At 43.5% G+C, this 22,442-nt stretch overlaps 1 protein-coding gene across 1 annotated transcript in view; it reads right to left on the reverse strand.

Annotated features, from left to right (window-relative positions):
• The window catches only part of ddx19a (DEAD-box helicase 19a), an 87,804-nt gene that overhangs the window by 35,257 nt on the left and 30,105 nt on the right, over nt 1–22,442 (reverse strand). Inside the window, exons 5-7 of the mRNA XM_078557675.1 lie at nt 10,653–10,745; nt 10,425–10,527; nt 6,302–6,416 (exon numbers count right to left, since the gene is read on the reverse strand). Coding sequence (XP_078413801.1) covers nt 6,302–6,416; nt 10,425–10,527; nt 10,653–10,745 — 311 coding nt within the window. The remainder of the gene's footprint in view (nt 1–6,301; nt 6,417–10,424; nt 10,528–10,652; nt 10,746–22,442) is intronic.

Genomic DNA, 22,442 nt, shown 5'->3' on the forward strand with positions numbered 1-22,442 from the left:
ACCACTCAGTATTTAAGGAGGATTGGAAGATTGTGGCCAGCACCTCTGCAATGTCCACCTTTAGTTCCTTCAGCAACTCAATTGGTCCTAGTAACTTATTAACTAAGTACAACCAGATTTTCTAGTAGTTCCACTTTATCCCTTTACAGCCCATCTGTTATTTCATCTATTGCCTCATTCACTATGGCTTTTGGTTGCATGGTCTTCCTTAGTAAGGACACAGATGCAAAATGCTCATTTAGTACCTCAATCATGCTCTCTGCTTCCACATGTAGGTCTTTTTTTGATCCTTAACCAGCCCCACACCCTCCTCTAACTACACTTTCACTATTTGTACGTAAATAAAATGTTTCGGATTCCCTTTTATGTTAGCTGCCAGTCTCCTTTCATACTCTCTCTTTGCCCCTCTTATTTCCTGATACGCTTTCACGCTAAATTTTCTATATTCGGCTTGGTTCTCAATTGTATTATCAACCTAACACCCCTTTTCTTCTTCATCTTGGCCTCTATCTAGCTCATCATCCAGGGAGCTCTGGATTTTTTTGCCCTACCTTTTTCCACTGTGGGAATATACCTTGACAGTACCTGAACCATCTGCTCTTAAAAGGCAGCCTACTCGATTACAGTTTTGTATACCAACCTTTGATTCCAATTTACCTGTGGACAGATCCATTCCCCACCTACTGAAATTGGCCTTACTCCAATTAATTTTTATTCCAGATTGATTCTTGACCTTTCCTATAGCTAACCAAAACCTTATGAAATTATGGTCACTGTTTCCTCAAAGTTCCCCAACTGACAATTGATCCACTCGACCCACCCAATTCCCAGAACCAACATTCCTCCTCCCAAGTTGGGCTGAAACTGCAATGAAGAAAATTCTCTGGGCACACTTCAGAAACTCTTCTCTCTCTGCCCTTCACACTATTACTATTCCAGTCCATATAAGAATAATTGCCCCCCATTATCTATCTGTACACTATTGCTCCTGCGCCCCTCTGAAATTTTCGTGCAAATTTTTCCCCTCTGGGAGTCGGTGGCCTACAGAAAACACCCAATGGCACCTCTATTATTTTTGCAAACACCTATATTGTTTGTTTTCCCATTAGCCCTTGCTCGTTGCTGAAAATATTCAAGAAAATAATGGCTGGAACTGGTGATAAGGCAATTATCCAATCAGAAAGGATTAGACATAAATTACCCGAACAAAACTTGATTGGTGCTTCCTAGTCCAGCAACGTGTGAATTTTAAAATTATCATCCTTGTGTTCAAATACCAAATACCTCCATGGCCATGCCTCTCTCTATCCCTATAACTAATTCCAGTCATACAAGCTTCTAAGATCTCTTCAGCACGATCGATTTGCTTCACCTCATCACTGGTAGCTGCAGCTGTCTAGGCCCCAAAGCTCCCTAAATCTCTCTGACCCTCTCTAAGTCTTGTGTGTCCCTTTAAATAAGCACAAATTAAAGTCATTCAGGGATTATTTGTTTGGTCAAGGAATTTTCAAATTATAAAGCTCTCACCAGGATCAGTTCCAGCTCATAAACATCCAAACTTAAGGAACAAGCTTTTCTTCGCTTATTAAAAAAAGGTTGTTGCACGGTGACCAAAGGATAATAGCTTTCATATTATTTTTCTGGGGGTTTATTGTGAAGTAGCTTTATGAGCATGATTCCAGTTGGGACTGTCACACAGATTTAATTACATTTGGAGTCAAGTTAACTTCAAGCTTGAAATCATCAAATGAAGCTTGAAGGTGTAGAAATGTGCTTGACATGCATGTAAGGCATGAAGGGAAGTTGCATTTAATGAAGGGATTGTTTGGATTTCAAAGGGATCTTCATCTGTTTACAACTAGCCAGATAAGCAAGGCTAAGGGGTGGCATGCAGACCTCCATCTCACAAAGGCTGAGTGCCAATTCTCAGACATTTCCTCCTACTTCCCCCTGGACCATGACCCCACCACCAAACATTAAGCCATTGTTTCCAGAACTGTCACTAGCCTCATCTCCTCTGGAGATCTTCCCTCCCCCAGCTTCCAACCTCAGTCTCCCAACCCCAGGCAGCCCGCTTCTACCTCCTTCCCAAAGTACACAAACAGGACTGTCCCAGTAAGCTGATCATGTCAGCCTGTTCCTGCCCCACGGAACTCATTTATTCCTATCTTGACTCCGCTCTCTCTCCTTGTCCAGTCTCTTCCCACCTATATTCACGATTCCTCTGATGCCCTATGTCAGATCAACAATTTCCAGTTCCCTGGTCCTAACTGCCTGCTCTTCACCATGGACGTCCAATTTCTCTACACCTCCATCCCCCACCAGGATGGGCTGAGGGCTCTCCACTTCTTCCTTGAACAGAGGCCCGAACAATCACCATCCACCACCACTCTCCTCCGTCTGGCTGAACTTGTTCTCTCACTGAACAAATTCTCCTTCAACTTGTCTCACTTCCTCCAAATAAAAGGTGTGGCCATGGGTACCAGCATGGGCCTCAGTTATGCCTGTCTCTTTATGGGGCATGTGGAACATTCCTTGTTCCAGTCCTACTCAGGCCCCCTCCCACAATTCTTTTCTCGGTACATCGATTATGGTTTTGGTGCCACTGCGTGCTCTCGTCTGGACCTGGAAAAATTTATCAATTTTGCTTTCAGTTTCCACCCTTCTATCACCTTCATATGGTCCATCTCTGACACTTCCCTTCCCTTCCTTGACCTTTGTCTCCATTTCTGGTGATAGACTGTCCGCCAATATTCATTACAAGCCCATCGACTCCTGCAGCTACATCTCCTCACACCCCGCTTCCTGTAAGGACTCCATCCCATTCTCTCAGTTCCTTCACCTTTGTTGCATCTGTTCCGATGATGCCACTTTCCAAAACGGTGCTTCTGATATGTCTTCCTTCTTCCTTAACCATTCCCTCTGGGATACCCTGGTCCGCGCCTCCATCACCCCCTACACCTCAGCCCTTCCCATGAAATTGCAGAAGATGCAACACTTGCCCATTTACCTCCTCCCTCCTCACCTTCCAAGGGCCCAAACATTCCTTTCAGGTGAAGCAGCATTTCACTTGCACCTCTTCAATTTGGCCTACTGCATTCGCTGCTCCTAAGGCCGTCTCCACTACACTGGGGAGACCAAATGCAGGCTGGGTGATCGCTTTGCAAAACACCTTCGGTCTGTCTGCAAGCATGACCCAGACCTTCCTGTTCCTCGCCATTTCAACACTCCACCACAAGTCCATCCTTGGCCTGCTGCAATGTTCCAGTGAAGCGCAACACAAACTGGAGGGACAGCACCTCATCTTCCGATTAGGCACTTTACATCCTTCCAGGCTTAACATTGAGTTTAACAACTTCAGACCATGAACTCGCTCCTCTATCTTCGCCCCTTTTTCAATTTAAAACATTTTTTTTTGTCTACTTATTTTTTATTTATTTTCTTTTTTTAAAAATTCATTCATGGAATGTGGGCTTCGTTGGCTGGGCCAGCATTTATTGCCCATCCCTAGTTGTCTTTGAGAAGGTGGTGGTGAGCTGCCTTCTTGAACCACTGCAGTCCATGTGGTGTGGGCATATCCAGAGTGCAGTTAGGAAGGGAGTTCCACAATTTTGACCAGTGACAGTGAAGGGATGGAGATATATTTCCAATGGTGAGTGAATTGGGGGAACTTCCAGGTGGTGGTGTTCCCATCTATCTGCTGCCGTTGTCCTTCTAGATGGTAGTTGTCATGAGTTTGGAAGGTGCTGTCGAAGAAGCTTTGGTGAATTCCTGCAGTGCATCTTGTAGATGGTACACACACTGCTGCTACTGTGTCTCGATGGTGGAGGGAGTGAATGTATGTGGATTAGGTGCCAATCAAGCGGGCTGCTTTGTCCTGGATGGTGTCAAGTTTCTTGAGTGTTGTGGAAGCTGCACTCATCCAGGCAAGAGGGGAGTATTCCACCACACTCCTGACTTGTGCCTTGTAGATGGCAGACAGGCTTTGGGAAGTCAGGAGGTGAGTTATTTTCGCATGATTCCTAGCCTCTGACCTGCTCTTGTAGCCATAGTATTTATACGGCTAGTCCAGTTCAGTTTCTGGTCAAAGGCAATCCCCAGGATGTTGATAGTTGGGTATTCAGTGATGGTAATGCCATTGAACATCAAGGGGCGATGGTTAGATTCTCTCTTGTTGGAGATGGTCATTGCCTGACACTTGTGCGGTGCAAATGTTACTTGCCACTTGTCACCCAAGCCTGGATTTGTTCAGGTCTTGCTGCATTTGGACATTGAATACTTCAGTATCTGAGGAGTCAAGGATGGTGCTGAACATTGTGCAATCATCAGCGAACATCCCCACTTCTGACCTTATGATGGAAGAAAGGTCATTGATGAAGCAGCTGAAGATGGTTGGGCTGAGGACTCTACCTTGAGGAACTCCTGCAGTGATGTCCTGGAGCTGAGATGACTGACCTCCAACAACCACAACCATCTTCCTTTGTGCTAGGTATGACTCCAACCAGCAGAGAGCTTTCCCCCTGATTCCCATTGACTCCAGTTTTGTTAGGGCTCCTTGATGCCACACTCGGTCAAATGCTGCCTTGATGTCAAGGGCAGTCACCCTCACCTCACCTCCAGAGTTCAGCTTTTTTGTCCATGTTTAATTCATTCATTCATTTTTAAAAATTATTTTATTCCCTTTATTATACCCCCTTTTTATCCCACTTTCTATCCTTTCTCTGCCCCCCCCACCCCATCCCCAAAAGGGCCATCTGTTACTTGTTCCATGCTGTTCTTTCAGAATGCTCATCTTGTTCTGCTATCACATTCTGCTTTTCTTACCTTTATGCCACTATCATCACCTTTTTTAGCCCTTACCTCTCCATTGACACTCCCTTTGTCCTTTTATTCAGGACATCTTTGTCAATCTCTCCTTTGCCCCCATCCAGCTTCACTACTCCACCCCCTTAAACAGTATAAATTTCATCACATTTCAACTCCTCTGAAGAAGAGTCATTCAGACTAAAAATGTTAACTCTGTTTCTCTCTCCACAGATGCTGTCAGACTTGCTGAGTTTTTCCAGCATTTTCTGCTTTTGTTTAAGGAGTGTTTATTTTTCCCAAAGGTTACTGACAATATTGAGAACATGAAAATTTTCATATTATGAGGAAGATACAGCTTCAAAGACATATGGAACAAGACACTTTACATATTAAAAAGAGAGAAACATATATCAAGGAGAATGTAAGGCCATGTAAGATCTAACAGTAGTGTGAGAAACAGCCTTCTAGAAGCCTTCAATCATTTGTGCATAAGTCTGCTATGTAAAGTAACTGAAGTTGGAGAAAAGCCATTCGGAATTCCATTGTCAAGTGGGTATTGTGTTAACTTGCTGGTTCTGTTTTAAATCTAAAATCTATTTTGGACTGTTGCCTTAAGGGGGTGTGTAACTGGGAATCAGGTTAATTAGGAATTTTAGGATTTGTTACAGTAGTAAGCAATTGTAGTCATATGTATGTGCTTGAAATGGTTTGCTAATAAATATTTGAGATTTTTTGAAAAATCTCTAAAGGTCTTGATGGACTCATTACTTCTGAATTCAATGCACACATCTTCTTATAATAAATAGAAATTGCAAAGCCGTTGTGATAGTGCGACCAAGTTTCCCTTGCGGATTTGGTCTGCCTGGCACACATCATCTGCCACGTTATAACATTTATAACTGTCTCATATACATGTACTGACATATTTATATATAAATATATCTTTAATTAAAAATTATAAAAGCTACAAGATTATTTCACCCATACTTAGAATAACCCAAACAAGTTTTGTTCTAGTAATTTAACACCTTATCAAATCCCTTCTGATTGGATAATTGCCTTTCCAGCCATATTTTCTTGAATATTTTCAGCGAAGGTTAAAATATGAAATGGTTAAATATGTAAAGGGATGAACAACAACTCTTTCAGAACACCCAATGGGGAACATTTTGTATATACGTCTGCTTTAACAGCAAAGTAATAATCTCTATAATTAGAACTTACAGTATTGTTTACCTTTCAGTTTTACCACAACATCCCAGAGATTGGATGGGTAGTTAAGGGAGAGAAATTTACAGGGCCAATGGGATAGGGAGGAGGAATGGGACTGACTGGATTGCTCTGCAGAGAGCTGGCATGTTTATAATAACTATGATTCTATGAGATCTTTCTTGAGACTTGATGAATGATAGGAATGTTAGCAATATGTTCTCTAGGCTGCATACATATTCTCATTAAAATTGTAGGCATACATCAATGGTCCAATATTACTCACGTCTGTTGCCTCGTACTGCGTAAGCTAGCTTTATATCAGGGCAGCACTTTCCCATTTGTTCAATGACCTGTCCAGTCTGTAAAGCCAGTTCATAAGTCGGAGAAAGGCATAAACACTGGGGAGGAAAAAGGACAACAATTCATTAGGAATTATAACAGGGTAAATCAGAAATAACGTTTGGATAGCAACATGCTTAGTTACAAACTGTATATCCAGCTCTGGGCTCAAACTGGAAGCAACAATTTATAGGTTGATGCCAAGAGGCCCATTTCAGCAACAGTGATGCACCTCTCATCTGAGGGGTAACTCCACTGGTACACAATAGTGGAACCGGCCAGTACTTCCTCCTACTGAAGTATACAACTTTACACCTCACAACTTCCTCTCCTTCCCAGAAGCATTATAGGGTCCCCCTTTTATCCTCACTTATCACCCCACCAGCCTTCACGTTCAAAGGATCATTCTCTGCCATTTCTGCCAATCCAGCATGATGCCACCACCAAACACATCTTCCCTTCAGCTTTCCACAGGGGTTGTTCTCTCCAGGATACCCTGGTCCACTCCTCCATCACTCCCTACACCTCAACCCCCTCCCACGGCAACTTCCCATGCAACTGCAGAAGGTGCAACACCTGCCCCTTTACTCCCCCTCTCCTCACCGTCCAAGGGCCCAAACACTCCTTTCAAGTGAAGCAGCATTTCACTTGCACTTCCCTCAATTTAGTCTACTGCATTCGCTACTCCGAATGCGGCCTCCTCTACACTGCAGAGACCAAACACAGACTGGGTGACCGCTTTGCCGAACACCTTCGGTCTGTCTGCAAGCATGACCCAGACCTCCCTGTCGCTTGCCATCTCAACACTCCACCCTGCTCTCATGCCCACATGTCTGTCCTTGGCCTGCTGCAAGGTTCCAGTGAAGCTCAACGCAAACTGGAGGAACAGCACCTCATCTTCCAACTAGGCACTTTACAGCCTTCCAGACTTAATATTGAGTTCAACAATTTCAGATCATGAACTCTCTCCTCCATCCCCACCCCCTTTCCGATCCCCCCCTTTTCAAATAATTAAAAACATTTTTTTTACAAATATATTTTTCTTTTCTCCTATTTTTATATTTATTTCGATCTATTGTTTCATCTCCACCTTTTAGCCCATTTCGATCCCTTCCCCCCACCCCCACTAGGGCCATCCTGCTTTCAACTCAATGTCCCCATTAGCACATCCTTTAGATAATATCACCACCATCAACACCCCTTTGTCCTTTTGTCTGAGACATCTTTGGCAGTCTCTTCTTGGCCTCCACCTATCACTGGCCCCCTATCGAGCTCTACCTGTCCCACCCACCCCCCTCTACCAGCTTATATTGCATCTCATTTCTATATGTCTTAGTTCTGATGAAGGGTCATATGGATTCGAAACGTCAACTGTATCCCTCTCCGCAGATGCTGTCAGACCTGCTGAGTTTTTCCAGGTACTTTTGTTTTTGTTCTAGATTTCCAGCATCCGCAGTATTTTGCGTTTGTACAATTTTACTGTTGTTATGGCCAGGTGGGAAGGGGTGAAATGGCTCTCCTCTATTCAACCTCGCGATTGGTCACAACAAAGATTTAATTTTCTTTTTCACGAGGATTTGCCTTTTCCAAATCAGAATGTATTTGACTATTTAAGCTGTGAGCAAAAAGGAGCCAATAAAACAAGGTTTTCTCGAGTTAAAGAACGAGCAAATTTATTAACCACTAAACTAGAGAAAAAAAATAATAAAAACGTGACGTCTCACACATACAGCTATCAGAAGGGAAGTTGGTGCCCAATAAAAAAAACGGTAAAAGAATATATGGTTAAGCGTCCTTCGCTTGCCCTCAAGGCGTAGATTGTTAAACATTGCGGCCGATTTAGGTTAGCTGGTTTTGTGGATGCTGTCAGATATAGATGCTGCAATTATTACGAGATCTTGATTCACTAGTAGGTTTCTGATAATTGACTTCTTGAACCGGGTGACATAAACTTTTTCCAAAAGAAAGAGAGGGAGACAGTGCAGCTTTCCAGCCAAATTCCTCTGCTGAAAACTTTCTTGACACGCACTGTGTCACTTGCAATCTTCCAGGAGTGTCTGCAGCCTGGCCTGTTATATTTCCCCCATTATGTTAGTTCAAGGGGTTTTGGGTGAGTCTGTCTGTGGCAGCCATAGTTTCAACATTCAACACTTTGCATTTTAATGTCCCTTTCTTAAACAGTGATGAGTTTCGACTGGTCCCTGGTTTGTTTGTTCTTCCACCTGCACCTTGGAAGGTGGCCTTGCATTTTTAAGTAGGTTATTCTGCCTCATTTCAAATTGCAAAATTTCCATAAGTTTAAAGTTGAAAGGTCCTACTTTTAAAAATAAAGGGGCATAGCCTCATAACATTGTATAAAACTTTTCACATTAAGATCAATTTCTATTACCAATCTCCATTTCAGCACACTTGTGGGACCGTATTTAAACTGGTAATTCTTACAGGTCAATTAGATATGCCAGTTCATGTTTACATGTAATCACCATCTGTTGCGTGGTATTTGATGAAGGCGATGAGGGTCTCGCCTGCTGGCTGGGGAGAGCCTGTGTCACCACCTTTCAGGAACACCCGCCAAATTAAGTGCCAATCAGGCACTTAGCTGGGCAGTAGCAGGCCTTTCCGGACCCCAGGGGCAGAAAACCTGCCCTTCGACAGCTGCCGGCCAATCAGAGCCTGGCAGCTATGCACTGTCCAGCAGCACTACTGGGGTAGTGGTGGCAGCTGCCGACAATGCACCCACCCAAGGCCCAGGATCGCCAAGATACTCAGGCCACCGATGAGTAATGGCAGGATGGGAGGTCAGCAACAAGGGCAAAGGTTGGTTCTCAGCAGGGCCCCCCTCACTTAAGGGCCTCAATGGGTGGTGGGGCAGGAAGCCATCCAAGAGCCTTCCTGCTTTAGGCTTAATCAGGGCAGAGGCAGACAGGCGGTGAGATGTCCCCCATCACCAAACTCGCCCCCGGGAAGTGCATTAAGTTGCACCCTTGGTATGGGGGTATTACACTGCAGTTGTGTCTAGCTGTGAAACAAATCTGCCAGATGAGCAGTTAGTAAAATTGCCATAAATTACTCTGTCAGCCACTAAAGCATCAAAACAATATTGAAATTTGAAGATCAAAACTGGTTAACACTGATATTTAGGAAACCTATTTTAATAGGTGTGAAAATTGGGTAATCAGCAATGAGACAGAGCAGCTAACAACCTTGAAAAACTGCACTCAAGTTCATTTAAAAAGCTGTTTCACTTTATAGGAACATAGAAACAGGAGAAGGCCATTCAGCCCATTGAGCCTGCTCCGCCATTCAATACGATCGTGGCGGATCAAACACTTCAATGCCTTTTACCCACACTATCCCCATAACCCTTTACGTTATTGTTAATCAGAAATCTATCAATCTCAACCTTAAATATACTCAATAACTGAGCTTCCATGGCCCTCTGGGGTAGAGAATTCCAAAGATTCACAACCCTCTGAGTGAAGAAATTTCTCATCTCGGTCCTAAGTGGCTTCCCCCTTATTTTGAAATAATGTCCCCTGGTTCTAGACTCCCCAACCAGGGGAAACATCTTACCTGCATCTACCCTGTCTATTCTTTTAAGCATTTTGTAGGTTTCAATGAGATCACCTCTCATTTTTCAAAACTCTAGAAAACACAGGCCCAGTTTCCCCAATCTCTCTTCAGAGGACACCATGGAACAAATCTGGTGAACCTTCATTGCACTCCCTCTATGGCAATAATATCCTGAGGGGACCAAAACTGCACACAGTACTCCAGGTGCGGTCTAAGCAAGCTTCTATACAATTGAAGCAAGTCTTCACTACTCCAGTACTCAAATCCTCTTGCGATAAAGGCTAACATTCCATTAGCCTTTGTAATTGCCTGCTGCACCTGCATGTTAGCTTTCATAGAGTTATGGACAAGGGCACCCAGGTCCCTTTGTACACTCCTTTATAAACCAGATCATTGTATTTATAATTGCTGTTATTTCAAAAGCATAAATAAAAAACATTCACACAATTCTACAGTTTATGAATGGATTATTTTGCAAAATTGTACCACTTTACCTGTGGGTGTCTTTGGGAGAGATCTACACGACTGAGCATAGCCAAAACAAAGGCAGCTGTCTTACCAGTGCCTGACTGAGATTGTGCAATCAAATTCTGAGGGCTGGAAAGACAATTCAAATATGAAACATCACATTGTGAAGACATACATCAGGAAAAATATACAGCAATATTCCCACATGACAAACTGCATATCCGGCCAATATATATTAAGTGTAATAAACATACGGTTCCGCAAGCATCATGGGTAATGCTGTCTCCTGGATCTTTGAAGGTCTGTTAAATCCCATTCCATATACGCCTTGCAGAAGCTCTTTTTTCCTAGAAATTAAAAGAAAAATCATGTTTATTTACAAAATCTTTTCTATTGCTTTCTCTCTCACTGAAGTTCGTAACTAATGGGAAGACTCACTCAATTGCCCTCCTTCTATGGCGAAATTATATCAATTCCCAATTACTCCAATCTCACCATTCCAATGATGCAGAGTAATATAAGAATACAGAAGTTTGTTTGCATACCCTCAATGCTAACTTTCATACCACATTGGCAGATCAATTCGCAGTGTGATGGCAATTTTCCTTCATTTTATTTCTAATTTACAAATTTAATCAGAATTACAGAATCTCAGTGCAGAAGGGGCCCTTCGGCCCATCGAGTCTGCACCGACACGTGAGAAACACCTGAGCTACCTACCTAATCCCATTTACCAGCACTTGGCCCATAGCCTTGAATGTTATGATATGCCAAGTGCTCATCCAGGTACTTTTTAAAGGATGTGAGGCAACCCGCCTCCACCACCCTCCCAGGCAGCGCATTCTAAACCATCACCACCCTCTGGGTAAAAAAGTTTTTCCTCACATCCCCCCTAAACCTCCTGCCCCTCACCTTGAACTTATGTCCCCTTGTGACTGACCCTTCAACTAAAGGGAACAGCTGCTCCCTATCCACCCTGTCCATGCCCCTCATAATCTTGTACACCTCCATCAGGTCGCCACTCAGTCTTCTCTGCTCTAACGAAAACAACCCAAATCTATCCAACCTCTCTTCATAGCTTAAATGTTTCATCCCAGGCAACATCCTGGTGAATCTCCTCTGCACCCCCACTAGTGCAATCACATCCTTCCTATAATGTGGCAACCAGAACTGCACACAGTACTCCAGCTGTGGCCTCACCAAGGTTCTATACAACTCCAGCATGACCTTGTTACTTTTGTAATCTATGCCTCGATTGATAAAGGCAAGTGTCCGATATGCCTTTTTCACCACCCCACTAACATGCCCCTCCACCTTCAGAGATCGATGGACACACACGCCAAGGTCCCTTTGTTCCTCAGAACTACCTAGTGTCATGCCATTCATTGAATACTTCCTTGTCCAATTACTCCTGCCAAAGTGTATCACCTCACACTTCTCAGGGTTAAATTCCATCTGCCACTTATCTGCCCATTTGACCATCCCGTCTATATCTTCCTGTAGCCCAAGACACACAACCCCACTTTTAACCACCCGGCCAATCTTTGTGTCATCCACAAACTTACTAATCCTACCCCCAACATAGTCATCCATGTCATTTATATAAATGACGAATAATAGGGGACCCAGCACAGATCCCTGTGGTACGCCACTGGACACTGGCTTCCAGTCACTAAAGCATCCTTCTGTCATCACCCTCTGCCCCCGACAACTAAGCCAATCTTGAATCCACCTTATCAAATTATCCTGTATCCCATGTGCATTTGGTTTCTTTAAAAGTCTCCCATGTGGGACCTTGTCAAAGGCTTTGCTGAAATCCATATAAACTACATCAACCGCACTACCCTCATCTACACACCTGGTTACCTCCTCAAAAAATTCAATCAAATTTGTTAGGCATGACCTCTGTCTGGCAAAGCTATGCTGACTATCCCTGATCAAATCTTGCTTCTCCAAGTGGAGATAGATACTCTTCTTCAGAATTTTCTCCAATAGTTTCCCTACCACTGACGTGAGACTCACTGGTCTGTAGTTCCCTGGCATATCTCTACAACCCTTCTTAAATAGTGGAACCACATTAGCTGTTCTCCAGTGTTCTGGCACCTCCCCCGTGACCAGAATTAAAGGAATTAAAAATTTGGGTCAGAGCCCCTGCGATCTCCTCCCTTGCCTCCCTCAGCAGTCTGGGACACAAATCATCCGGACCTGGTGATTTGTCCACTTTTAAGCCTGCCAACACCTCCAATACCTTGTCACTCCCTATATCAATTTGCTGAAGAATCTCGTAGTCTCCCTCCCCGAGTTCGATATCTTCATCCTCATTCTCTTGGGTGAAGACGAATGTGAAGTATTCGTTCAACACTCTACCGATGTTCCCTGTTTCCATCCACAGACTGCCCCCTTGGTCCCTAATGGGCCCTAGTCTTTCCCTGGTTATCCTCTTCCCATTGACATGCTTATAGAATATCTTGGGATTTTCCCTACTTTTACCAGCCAGAGCTTTCTCATATCCCCTCTTTGCTCTCCTAATTGCTTTCTTAAGCTCCACCCTGCACTGTCTGTACTCCACTAATGCCTCCGCTGATTTGCTCCCCTTGTACCTGCTAAAAGCTTCTTTTCCTTCTCATCTTATCCTGAATATTCCTGGTCATCCATGGGTCCCTGGGCTTGTTATGCCTTCCTATCACCCTAGAGGGAACATGCTGAGCCTGTACCCTCCCCATTTCCTGTTTGAATGCCCCCCACTGCTCTTCTGTAGATTTCTTCACAAGTAGCTGTTCCCAGTCTACCTTGGCCAGATCCTGCCTAATTTTACTAAAATTCAATCTCTCCCAGTCCAAAAGATTTTTTTGCAACTATATAACTTTAAGCATGTAGAACCCCTTATGCCTCAATGTACTGAATTAATGCAAAAAGTATATCTTGAAAATCCATTACAGGGCATCAGATTCAAGGCACAGAATTTTAACAAAAATACAAAGCTAACAAATTCAACATTTGTTTAGACAATTCAAATATGATGCATGCTTCGTCAATTGCTTTTACTCTTGGTTTGATAAATAGCATTCCAAACTTTATAAATCTAAAGATAAAGCTTCATTTATGAAAAAAGACCAAAGAACCTGGGACTTATGTTCAGAAGAGATCCAACAGAGATGTTAAAAAAAATTATGAAATACTTTATATAATAAATAGGGAAAATTCTTAATGTTGTTGAGTTGGTAATTTTAGAATGTTCCAATATGAAGGGAGAGGTCAAGAGTTTCTTTTGCAGGAAGGTGGGACCTGCACAAGTTGGATGGGTTGCACCTCAATGGGCCAGGGCCTCTATCACCATGAGGAAGTCTGCTAGTGGCTTTGGGTGAGGGCGAGGGTAGATTCAGAAGGGAGATGAGCAAAATAGGAAATGGAAGTCAGAAAATTAGTAAATGAATGTGGAATGCAGAGGAAACAAAGGCTAGAAAATAGACAAGAAAGGAGCTTGGCAATGCTTAATATATGTTTCAATGCAAGGAGCCTACTGAATAAGGCAGATGAGAACATAAGAAATAGGAGAGTAGGCCATTCAGCCTTTTGAGTCAAGTCTGCTGTTCCATGAGATCATGGCTGATCGTCTACTTCAACACCATTTTCTTGAACTATCCCCAAATCCCTTAACGTCTTTAATATGTAGATATCTATCAATTTCAGTCTTGAACATACTCAATGACTGAGTCTCCACAGCTCTCTGGGACAGATAATTCCAAAGATTCGCTACCTCTTGAGTGTAGAAATTCCTCATCTCAGTACTATAGCCTGCCCCTTATTCTGAGACTGTGTACCATGGTTTTAGATCCCCAGCCAGGGGAAACATCCTCCCTGCATCTACCCTGATGAGCCCTGTAAGAATTTTGTATGTTTGAATGAGATCACCCCTCATCCTTCTAAACTCGTCAGAATAAAGGCCCAGTATATTTAATCTTTCCTTAAAGGACAACCCCTCCATCCCAGGTGTAGTGATATTGTCACTGGACTAGTAACCCAAGGACTCGGGGTAATGCTCTGGGGACCCGGGTTCAAATCCCGCCATGGCAGGTGGTGGAATTTGAATTCAATAAAACTCTGGAATTAAAAGTCTAATGATGTAATGCATCATTGTCGATTGTTGTAAAAACCCATCTGGTTCACTTTCCGTTAGGGAAGGAAATCTGCTCCTCCTTACCTGGTCTGACCTAGACATGATTCCAGACCCAGAGCAATGTAGTTGACTCTTAAATGCCCTCTGAACAGGGGCAATTAGGGGTGGGCAATAAATGCTGGAGACCAAAACTGCACACGCTACGGTAGGTGCGGTCTCACCAAGGCTCTTTTTAATTAAAGGCATTACTCCTATATTCAAATCCTCTTATAATAAAGGCCAGCATACCATTTGCCTTCTGAAATGCCTGCTGTACTTGCATGTTAGCTTTCAGTGGCTCATGAACAAGGACACCCAAGTCCCTTTGAAGAGGAGTTGAGGGCACAGATAGACATTTGGAAATATGATGTCATAGCTAATACAGAAGCATGGCTTAAGAAGGGTAAGAATGACAGCTGAACATTCCTGGTTCCACGGTTTTCAGAAGAGATAGAGTGATTAAAAAAAAGAGGGGGTCACAATATTGATGAAAGACACAATTACAGCTGTAAGGAGGAATGATACACTGGATGGATCATCAAATGAGGCCACTGGGTTGAATTGAAGAGTGTAAAATGGACCAAATATGCAGGCAAATTGCTGAGAAGTGCAAATACAAAGGGCTGTAATAGTAGAGGATTTCAACTATCCTAACACTGACTGGGATAGAATCAAGATTAAAGGTATAGACAGCACAGAATATTTAAACTGCATTCACTAGAACTTTTTTTTTAGCAGCCATTTGGCAAGCCCAAGAAGGTTTACCAGACTAATGTCAGGAATGGGCAGGTTGTCTTATAAGGAAAGGTTGGACAGGACAGGCTTGTATCTGCTGGAGTTTAAGAGAGTAAGAAGCTGATTGGAACCTTTAAGATCCTGAGGGGGCCTGACAGAGTGGATGTGTAGACCACGTTTCCTCTTGTGGGAGAATCTAGAACTAAGGGTCACTGTTTAAAAAGAAAGAGTCACACATTTGAGACAGAGATGAGGAGGTTTTTTTCTCTCAGATGGTCGGGTGTCTTTGGAACTCTTTCTTTTGGATAATGTGGATAAGGTAGTCAGGAAGGCGTATGGCCTTCATCGGCAGGGGTATTGAGTATAAAAGCTGGGAAGTCATGCTGCAGCTGTATAGAACCTTAGTTAGGCCACACTTTGAATATTGCGGGCAATTCTGGTCGCCACATTACCAGAAGGATTTGGAGGTGTTGGAGAGGGTGCAGAGGAGGTTTACCAGGATGCTGCCTGGTCTGGAGGTTATTAGCTATGAGGAGAGGTTGGAGAAACTTGGATTATTCTCACTAGAGCGACGGAGATTGAGGGGTGACTTGATAGAAGTTTACAAAATTATGAGTGGCATGGACAGAGTAGATAGTCAGAAGCTGGGGACATAGATTTAAGGTGAGAGGAGAAAACTTTAGAGGAGATGTGCAGGGCAAGTTTTTTACGCAGAGGGTAGTGAGTGTCTGGAATTCGCTGCCAGAGAAGGTGGTGGAAACAGGTACGATAGTGGTGTTTTTCAAGAGGCAGCTTGACAAATACATGAATAGGATGGGAATAGAGGGATACGGACCCTGGGAGTGCAAAATGCTTTAGTTTGACAGGCAATATGATCGGCGCAGGCTTGGAGGGCCGAAGGGCCTGTTCCTGTGTTGAACTTTTCTTTGTTCTCAAAAGGCAGTGGAAGTCGAGTCTTTGAATATTTTTAAGGCAGAGGTAGATTGGCTCTTGATAAGCAAGGGAGTAAAAGGTTATCAGGTAGGTGGGAATATGAAGTTGAGGTTACAAACAGATCAGCCATGATCTTATTGAATGGTGGAGCAGGCTCCAGGGGCTGAGTGGCCTACTCCTGCTCCTAATTCGTATGTTCGTAAGCCCAAACAAGAGAAGGGGCAGTTCTGCACTTAGTTTTGGGGAATAAAACTGGGCAAATGAAAGGGGTATCAATGGGAGAGCATTTTGGTGGTAGTGATCATAAATCAGTTAGATTTAGCATAGTTATTATGGAAGGGACAAAGATAGACCAGGAGTAAATGTTTTAAATTTGGGAAAGGCCAAATTTACTAAGCTGAGATGTGATTTAGCAGAAGTGGACTGGAGACAGCTATTTGAAGGTAAATCAGTGTCAGAGCAGCGGGAGGTACTCAAGAAGGCGAGAGAGAGTTTAAAACAAATATGTTCCCACAAAGATAAAGGGGGGGACTCCAAAATTTAGAGCTCCCTGGATGTAGAGTCAAGGAGCAATAAAGGGAAGCTTATGCCAGATATCGAGAGCTCAGTGCTGCAGAAAGTCTGGAGGAGTATGGAAAGCAAAGTGATGAAATCAAAAAGGAAATTAGGAATGCAAACAGAGAGTATAAAAGAAAAAGATAGCAAAATCAAAGAAAACCCAAGATGTTCTACAAATACATTAAGAGGATAACTAAGAAATGATTACTTCCTATTAGAGGTGAAAAATATAACCTGTCCATGGAGGCAAAGGATATAGGTAAGGTTCTTGATGAAAACTTTGCATCTTTCTTCACAAAAAAAGGGAGATGAAGCAGACATGGTTAAGGAGGAGTGTGAAGTATTGGATTGGATAAACAGCGAAAGGGGAAATATTCGCTTTATCTTCTTTGGAAGTAGATAAATCATTAGGCAGGATGAAATGTATCTGAGGTTATTAAGGAAAGAAGAGAGGAAATAAAAGGGGATCTGACCATCATTTTCCAATTCTCAATGGCTACAGGCATGATAGATTGGAGGATTGTTAATGTTGTACTGTTATTTAAAAAGGGAGAAAGGAATTGACTGACTAATTGCAGGCCAGTCAGCTAACCTCAGTGGTAGGCAAATTATTGGAAAATGTTCTGAGGGGCATTTTAATTGCAATTTAGAAAGGTACAGATTAATCAAGAATATAGTCAACGTGGATTTGTTACAGGAAGGTTGTGTGTGACTAACTTGATTGAATTTTTTTTACAAAGGTAACAAGGAGGGTCATTGAGGGTAGCATATTTAACGTAGTCTATATGGATTTTAGGAAAGCTTTTGAGAAGGTCCCATATGGCAGACTGGTCAGAGAAGGAAAAGTCCATGGGATGCAATCTAACGGCAAGTTGGAACCAAAATTGACAGGAGGCAAAGGAGAAGTTGATGGGTGTTTTTATGACTGGAATACCGCTTCCAGTGGGGTTTTGCAGGGCTGGTATTGGGTCCCGTGTTTGTCATGGTACATATTAAGGATATAGTTTAAATGTAAGGGCCATGATTAAGAAGTTTGCAGAAGATACAAAACTTGGTAATGAGATTGACAGTGAGGGAGGAAGCTGTAGACTACAGGATGATATCAACTGACTGGTCGGGTGGGCAGAAAAATAGCAAATCAAATTAAACCGTGAGAAGTGTGAGGCTATGTGTTTGGAGAGGGCGGACAAGATGAAGGGATACGCAATAAATGGTAAACACTGAGAAGTGTAGAGGAACAGAGGGACCTTGAGTGTATGATCATTGACAGTAGCAAGGCAGGTAAGATAAGGTAGTTAAAAGACAGATGGGACACTACCCTTTATTAGCCAAGGCATAGAATATTAGAGCAGGGAGGTTAAGCTAACATAGGATAAAACATTAGTTAGGCCACTGCTAGAGCACTGCGTACGGTTCTGGTCACATTACAGGAAGGATATGATCTCAAGATAGCGGACACAGGAAATTTACAAGAATGTTGCCAGGACTACGACATTTTAGTTATGAGGAAAGAATGCATAGGCTGGGCTGAGGGGGAGATTTATTTGAGATGCATTAAATTATGAAGAGAATAGATAGAGCAGATACAAAAGACCTATTTCCCTTAGCAGAGAGGACAATAGCCAGGCAGCATTGATTTAAAGCAATTGGTGGAAGAATTAGAGGGTAGTTGAGGAGAATTTTTTCATCCAGAGGGTGGGAGAGTTTGTAACTCACTGTCTGAAAGACAGAAGGAGGCACAGACCCCCGCTGTACTTAAAAAGCACTTGAAGTGCTGTCAACTAGAGGGCTATGGACCCAGAACTAGAAAGTGGAATTAGGCTTTTTATTCTTTCATGGAATGTGGGCGCCACTAGCAAGGCGAGCATTTATTGTCCATCCCTTATTGCCCTTGAGAAGGTGGTAATGAGCTGCTTTCCTGAACTGCTGCAGTCCATGTGGTGTAGGTACACCCACAGTGCTGTTAGGGAGAGAGTTCCAGGATTTCTATCCAGCAACAGTGAAGGAACGGCAATATATTTCCAAGTCAGGATGGTGAGTGGCTTGGAGAGGATCTTCCAGGTGGTGGCGTTCCCATGTGTCTGCTACCCTTGTCCTTCTAGATGGTAGTGGTCATGGTTTGGAAGGTGTTGTCTAAAGAGGCTTGGTGAGTTCCTGCAGTGCTCCTTATAGATGGTACACACTGCTGCTACTGTGCGTCGGTGGTGGAGGGAATGAATGCTTGTGGATGGGGTGCCAATCAAGCGGGCTGCTTTGTTGTGGTTGGTGTCAAGCTTCCAGTGTTGTTGGTTGTTGGAGCTGCACTCATCCAGGCAAGTGGAGAGTATTCCATCACCTTCCTGATTTATGCCTTGTGGGTTAAATGCCTTGTAGGTCATGGACAGGCTTTAGGGAGATGGTCATTGCCTATCACTCGTGTGGTGTGAATGTTACTTGCCAGCCCAATCCTGGATACTGTCTGCGTCTTGTTGAATTTGGACACGGGCTACTTCAGTACCAGTTGCCGCGAATGGTGAACATTGTGCAATCAGCAAACATCCCCACTTCTGACCTTATGATGAAAGGAAGGTCATTGATGAAGGAGCTGAAGACGGTTGGGCCTAAGACGCTGCCCTGAGGAGTTTCTGCAGAGCTGAGATGACCGGCCTCCAACCATCTTCTTTTGTGCTAGGTATGACTCCAGCCAGCAGGGAGGTTTCCCCCGATTCCCATTGACTCCAGTTTTGCTAGGGCTCCTTGATGACAGATTTAGTGAAATGCTGCCTTGATGTCAAGGGCAGTTATCCACACCTCACCTGTGGAGATCAGCGTTGTCCATGTTTGAACTAAGGCTGTAATGAGGTCAGCAGCTGAATGGCCCTGGCAAAGCCAAAACTGAGCATCAGTGAACAGGTTATTTGCTAAGCAAGTGCCATTTGATAGCACCATTGATGACCCCTTCCATCACTTTACTGATTATCGAGAGTAGAATGATGGGGCGGTAATTGGCCGGGTTGGATATGTCCTGCAACACACCTGAGCAATTTTCCACATTGTTGGGTAGATGTCAGTAGCTGTACTGGAACAGCTTGGCTAGGGGCGTGGCAAGTTATGGGGCACAAGTCTTCAGTCCTATTGCTGGATTTTTGTCAGGCCCCATAGCTTTTGCAATATCCAGTGCCTTCAGCCATTACTTGATATCATGTGGAGTGAATCAAATTGGCTGAAGACTGGCATCTGTGATGCTGGGGACCTCCAGAGGAGGCTGAGATGAATCATCCACTCAACACTTCTGGCTGAAGATTGTTGCAAATGCTTCAGCCTTACCTTTTGCAGTGATGTGCTGGGCTCCCTCATCATCGAGGATGGGGATATTTGCGGAGCCGCCTCCTGCAGTTAGTTGTTTAATTGTCCACCACCATTCACAACTGGATGTGGCAGGACTGCAGAGCTTAGATGTGATCTGTTGTTTTCAGGATTGCTTAACTTTGTCTATCACCTGCTGTTTACACTGTTTGGCAAGCAAGTCATCCTGTGTTGTAGCTTCACCAGATTGACACCTCATTTTTAGGTACGCTTGGTGCATGCCCTCCTGCAGTCTTCACTGAACCAGGAAGGTAGCTAGCTTGGCGGTAATGGTAGAGTGGGGGATATGCCGGGCCATGAGGTTACAGATTGTGGTTGAGTACAATTCTGCTGCTGCTGATGGCCCACAGCGCCTCATGGGTGCCCAGTCTTGAGCTGTTTGATCTGTTTGAAATCTATCCCATTTAGCACGGTGATAGTGCCACACAACACAATGGAGGGTATCCTCACTATGAAGTCAGGACTTCATCTCCACAAGGCCTGTGCAATGGCCACTCTTACTGATATGGTCATGGACAGGTGCTGTATAGCTCTTTTTCGTGGGGCACAATCATGATGGGCTGAATGGCCTCCTTCCGTGTTTTTTATGTTTCTATAGTTCAGCTAAGTGTTGTAAGGATTGTCACCTGGTGTAACATAGCCTTTCACCTGTGTAACTGACAGTATCTCATTCATGAATCCTCAATTGCAGTTCTCTCAAAATACTGTTCAATCATCTTCATATCACTCATTCACAGTTTTATAACAATAATTTCTTACACAAAAATAAATTTAACAGATCAGTTCCAAAACTACACGGTGCTATCACCCCTACCCTCCAGGGTACATAAACAATGAGATGACCTGTCAAACAGGATCACTCCAAATCATCCATCCAGAGATTGAATAGCATTTAAATGTGCTTCAACATCCCTTCCTACTGTTTATTAAAAAAACCTAAAATCAATACACGCCATACAAATGAATACAATTCATGTAATGAGGAAATGGAAACAGGTTTCTAAGAAGGTCTGTTTCATGTTTGCAATTCAAATGCTCAGCCTCAAAGCTAAACTCCGTTGCCTTTGAAATCAATATTGCACAATAAACCATTTACAGAGAACATTAGGACAGAAACAGACCATTTAGTCCAATAAGTCCATGCCGGGATTTATGCTTCACTCGAGCTGTCTCCCATTCTTCCGCATCTAATTGAGCATAACCCTCCAATCCCTCCCCCCGAACTCCACAGTTTATCTAGCTTCCCCTTAAATGCATCTATTCTATTCACCTGAACCACTTCACATCGCAGCAAGTTCCACATTCTCACCACACTCTGGGTAAAGAATATTCTCCTGAATTCCTTTTTAACTTCTTGGTGTCTATCTTATATTGATGGTCTCCAGTTTTGCTCAGCTAAATGACAGAGTTAGTAAAACAGATACTGCACAGAAAAAAAAACTTGAATATTAGAATTTTTCTTCAGTGCCTGGTAGTTTAGTTTTAAATCATCATACTCAAAATAAAAAATAAAGATATGGCACCTCTGTGATAGGAACAGCATGTCTTTAATATGCAGTAAGGGGCGTAGGGTCGGGAGACTATGCCTGAGTTAGACAGAGACCGAGTCAGTAGCAAATGCTGGTAAGCTGGTGCACAGGGGAAAGAGGTGCTTTAAATAAGGTCTATTGCAACTCGTAAAGTGCGTTAAGTATTAGTCGGATTTATTAGTACTAGTAAGAATTATCAACAGTTGGAAGGTTTAATAAGTTAAGGACAAGTAAAATTAATATTAGTAAACCAGAGTAAAATAAAGTTAACGTAGGTGAAGAAAAGTTATGGCATGGCAGGGTAACTTGGCTGTGTGGAATCAGTGCCCTCTAGTTTGTGGGAAGTCAGGAACGCTACCAGTGACCTCGATGACCAAATGTGCAGGAAGTGTCACCAGCTGCAGAAACCTTAGCTCCAGTTTTTGGAGCTCGAGCGACAACTAGTGTCACTGTGGCACTTCTACGAGGCTGAGAGCTATGTGGTCAGCATGTTCAGGGAGGTGGCCACACCACAGGTTAGGAGTCTGGAGGCAAAAAGGGAATGGGTGACTGCCAGGCAGTCCGAGAAAAGCAGGCAGGTAATTGCAGGAGCTCGCTAATCAGTTTTCCATTTTGGATACTACTGACGGCGTTGCTTCCTTGGAGGAGTGCAGTCAGAGCCAGGTTCGTGGCACCACAGGTGGCTCAGCTATATAGGAGGGGAGGAAGGAGAGGGGAAGAGCAATAGTGATAGGGGATTCATTAGTTAGAGGAACAGGCAGGCGTTTGTGGCCGTAGATGTGACTCCA

This window comes from Cetorhinus maximus, chromosome 15, assembly GCF_964194155.1.
Source record: "Cetorhinus maximus chromosome 15, sCetMax3.hap1.1, whole genome shotgun sequence".
Taxonomy (NCBI): Eukaryota; Metazoa; Chordata; class Chondrichthyes; order Lamniformes; family Cetorhinidae; genus Cetorhinus; species Cetorhinus maximus.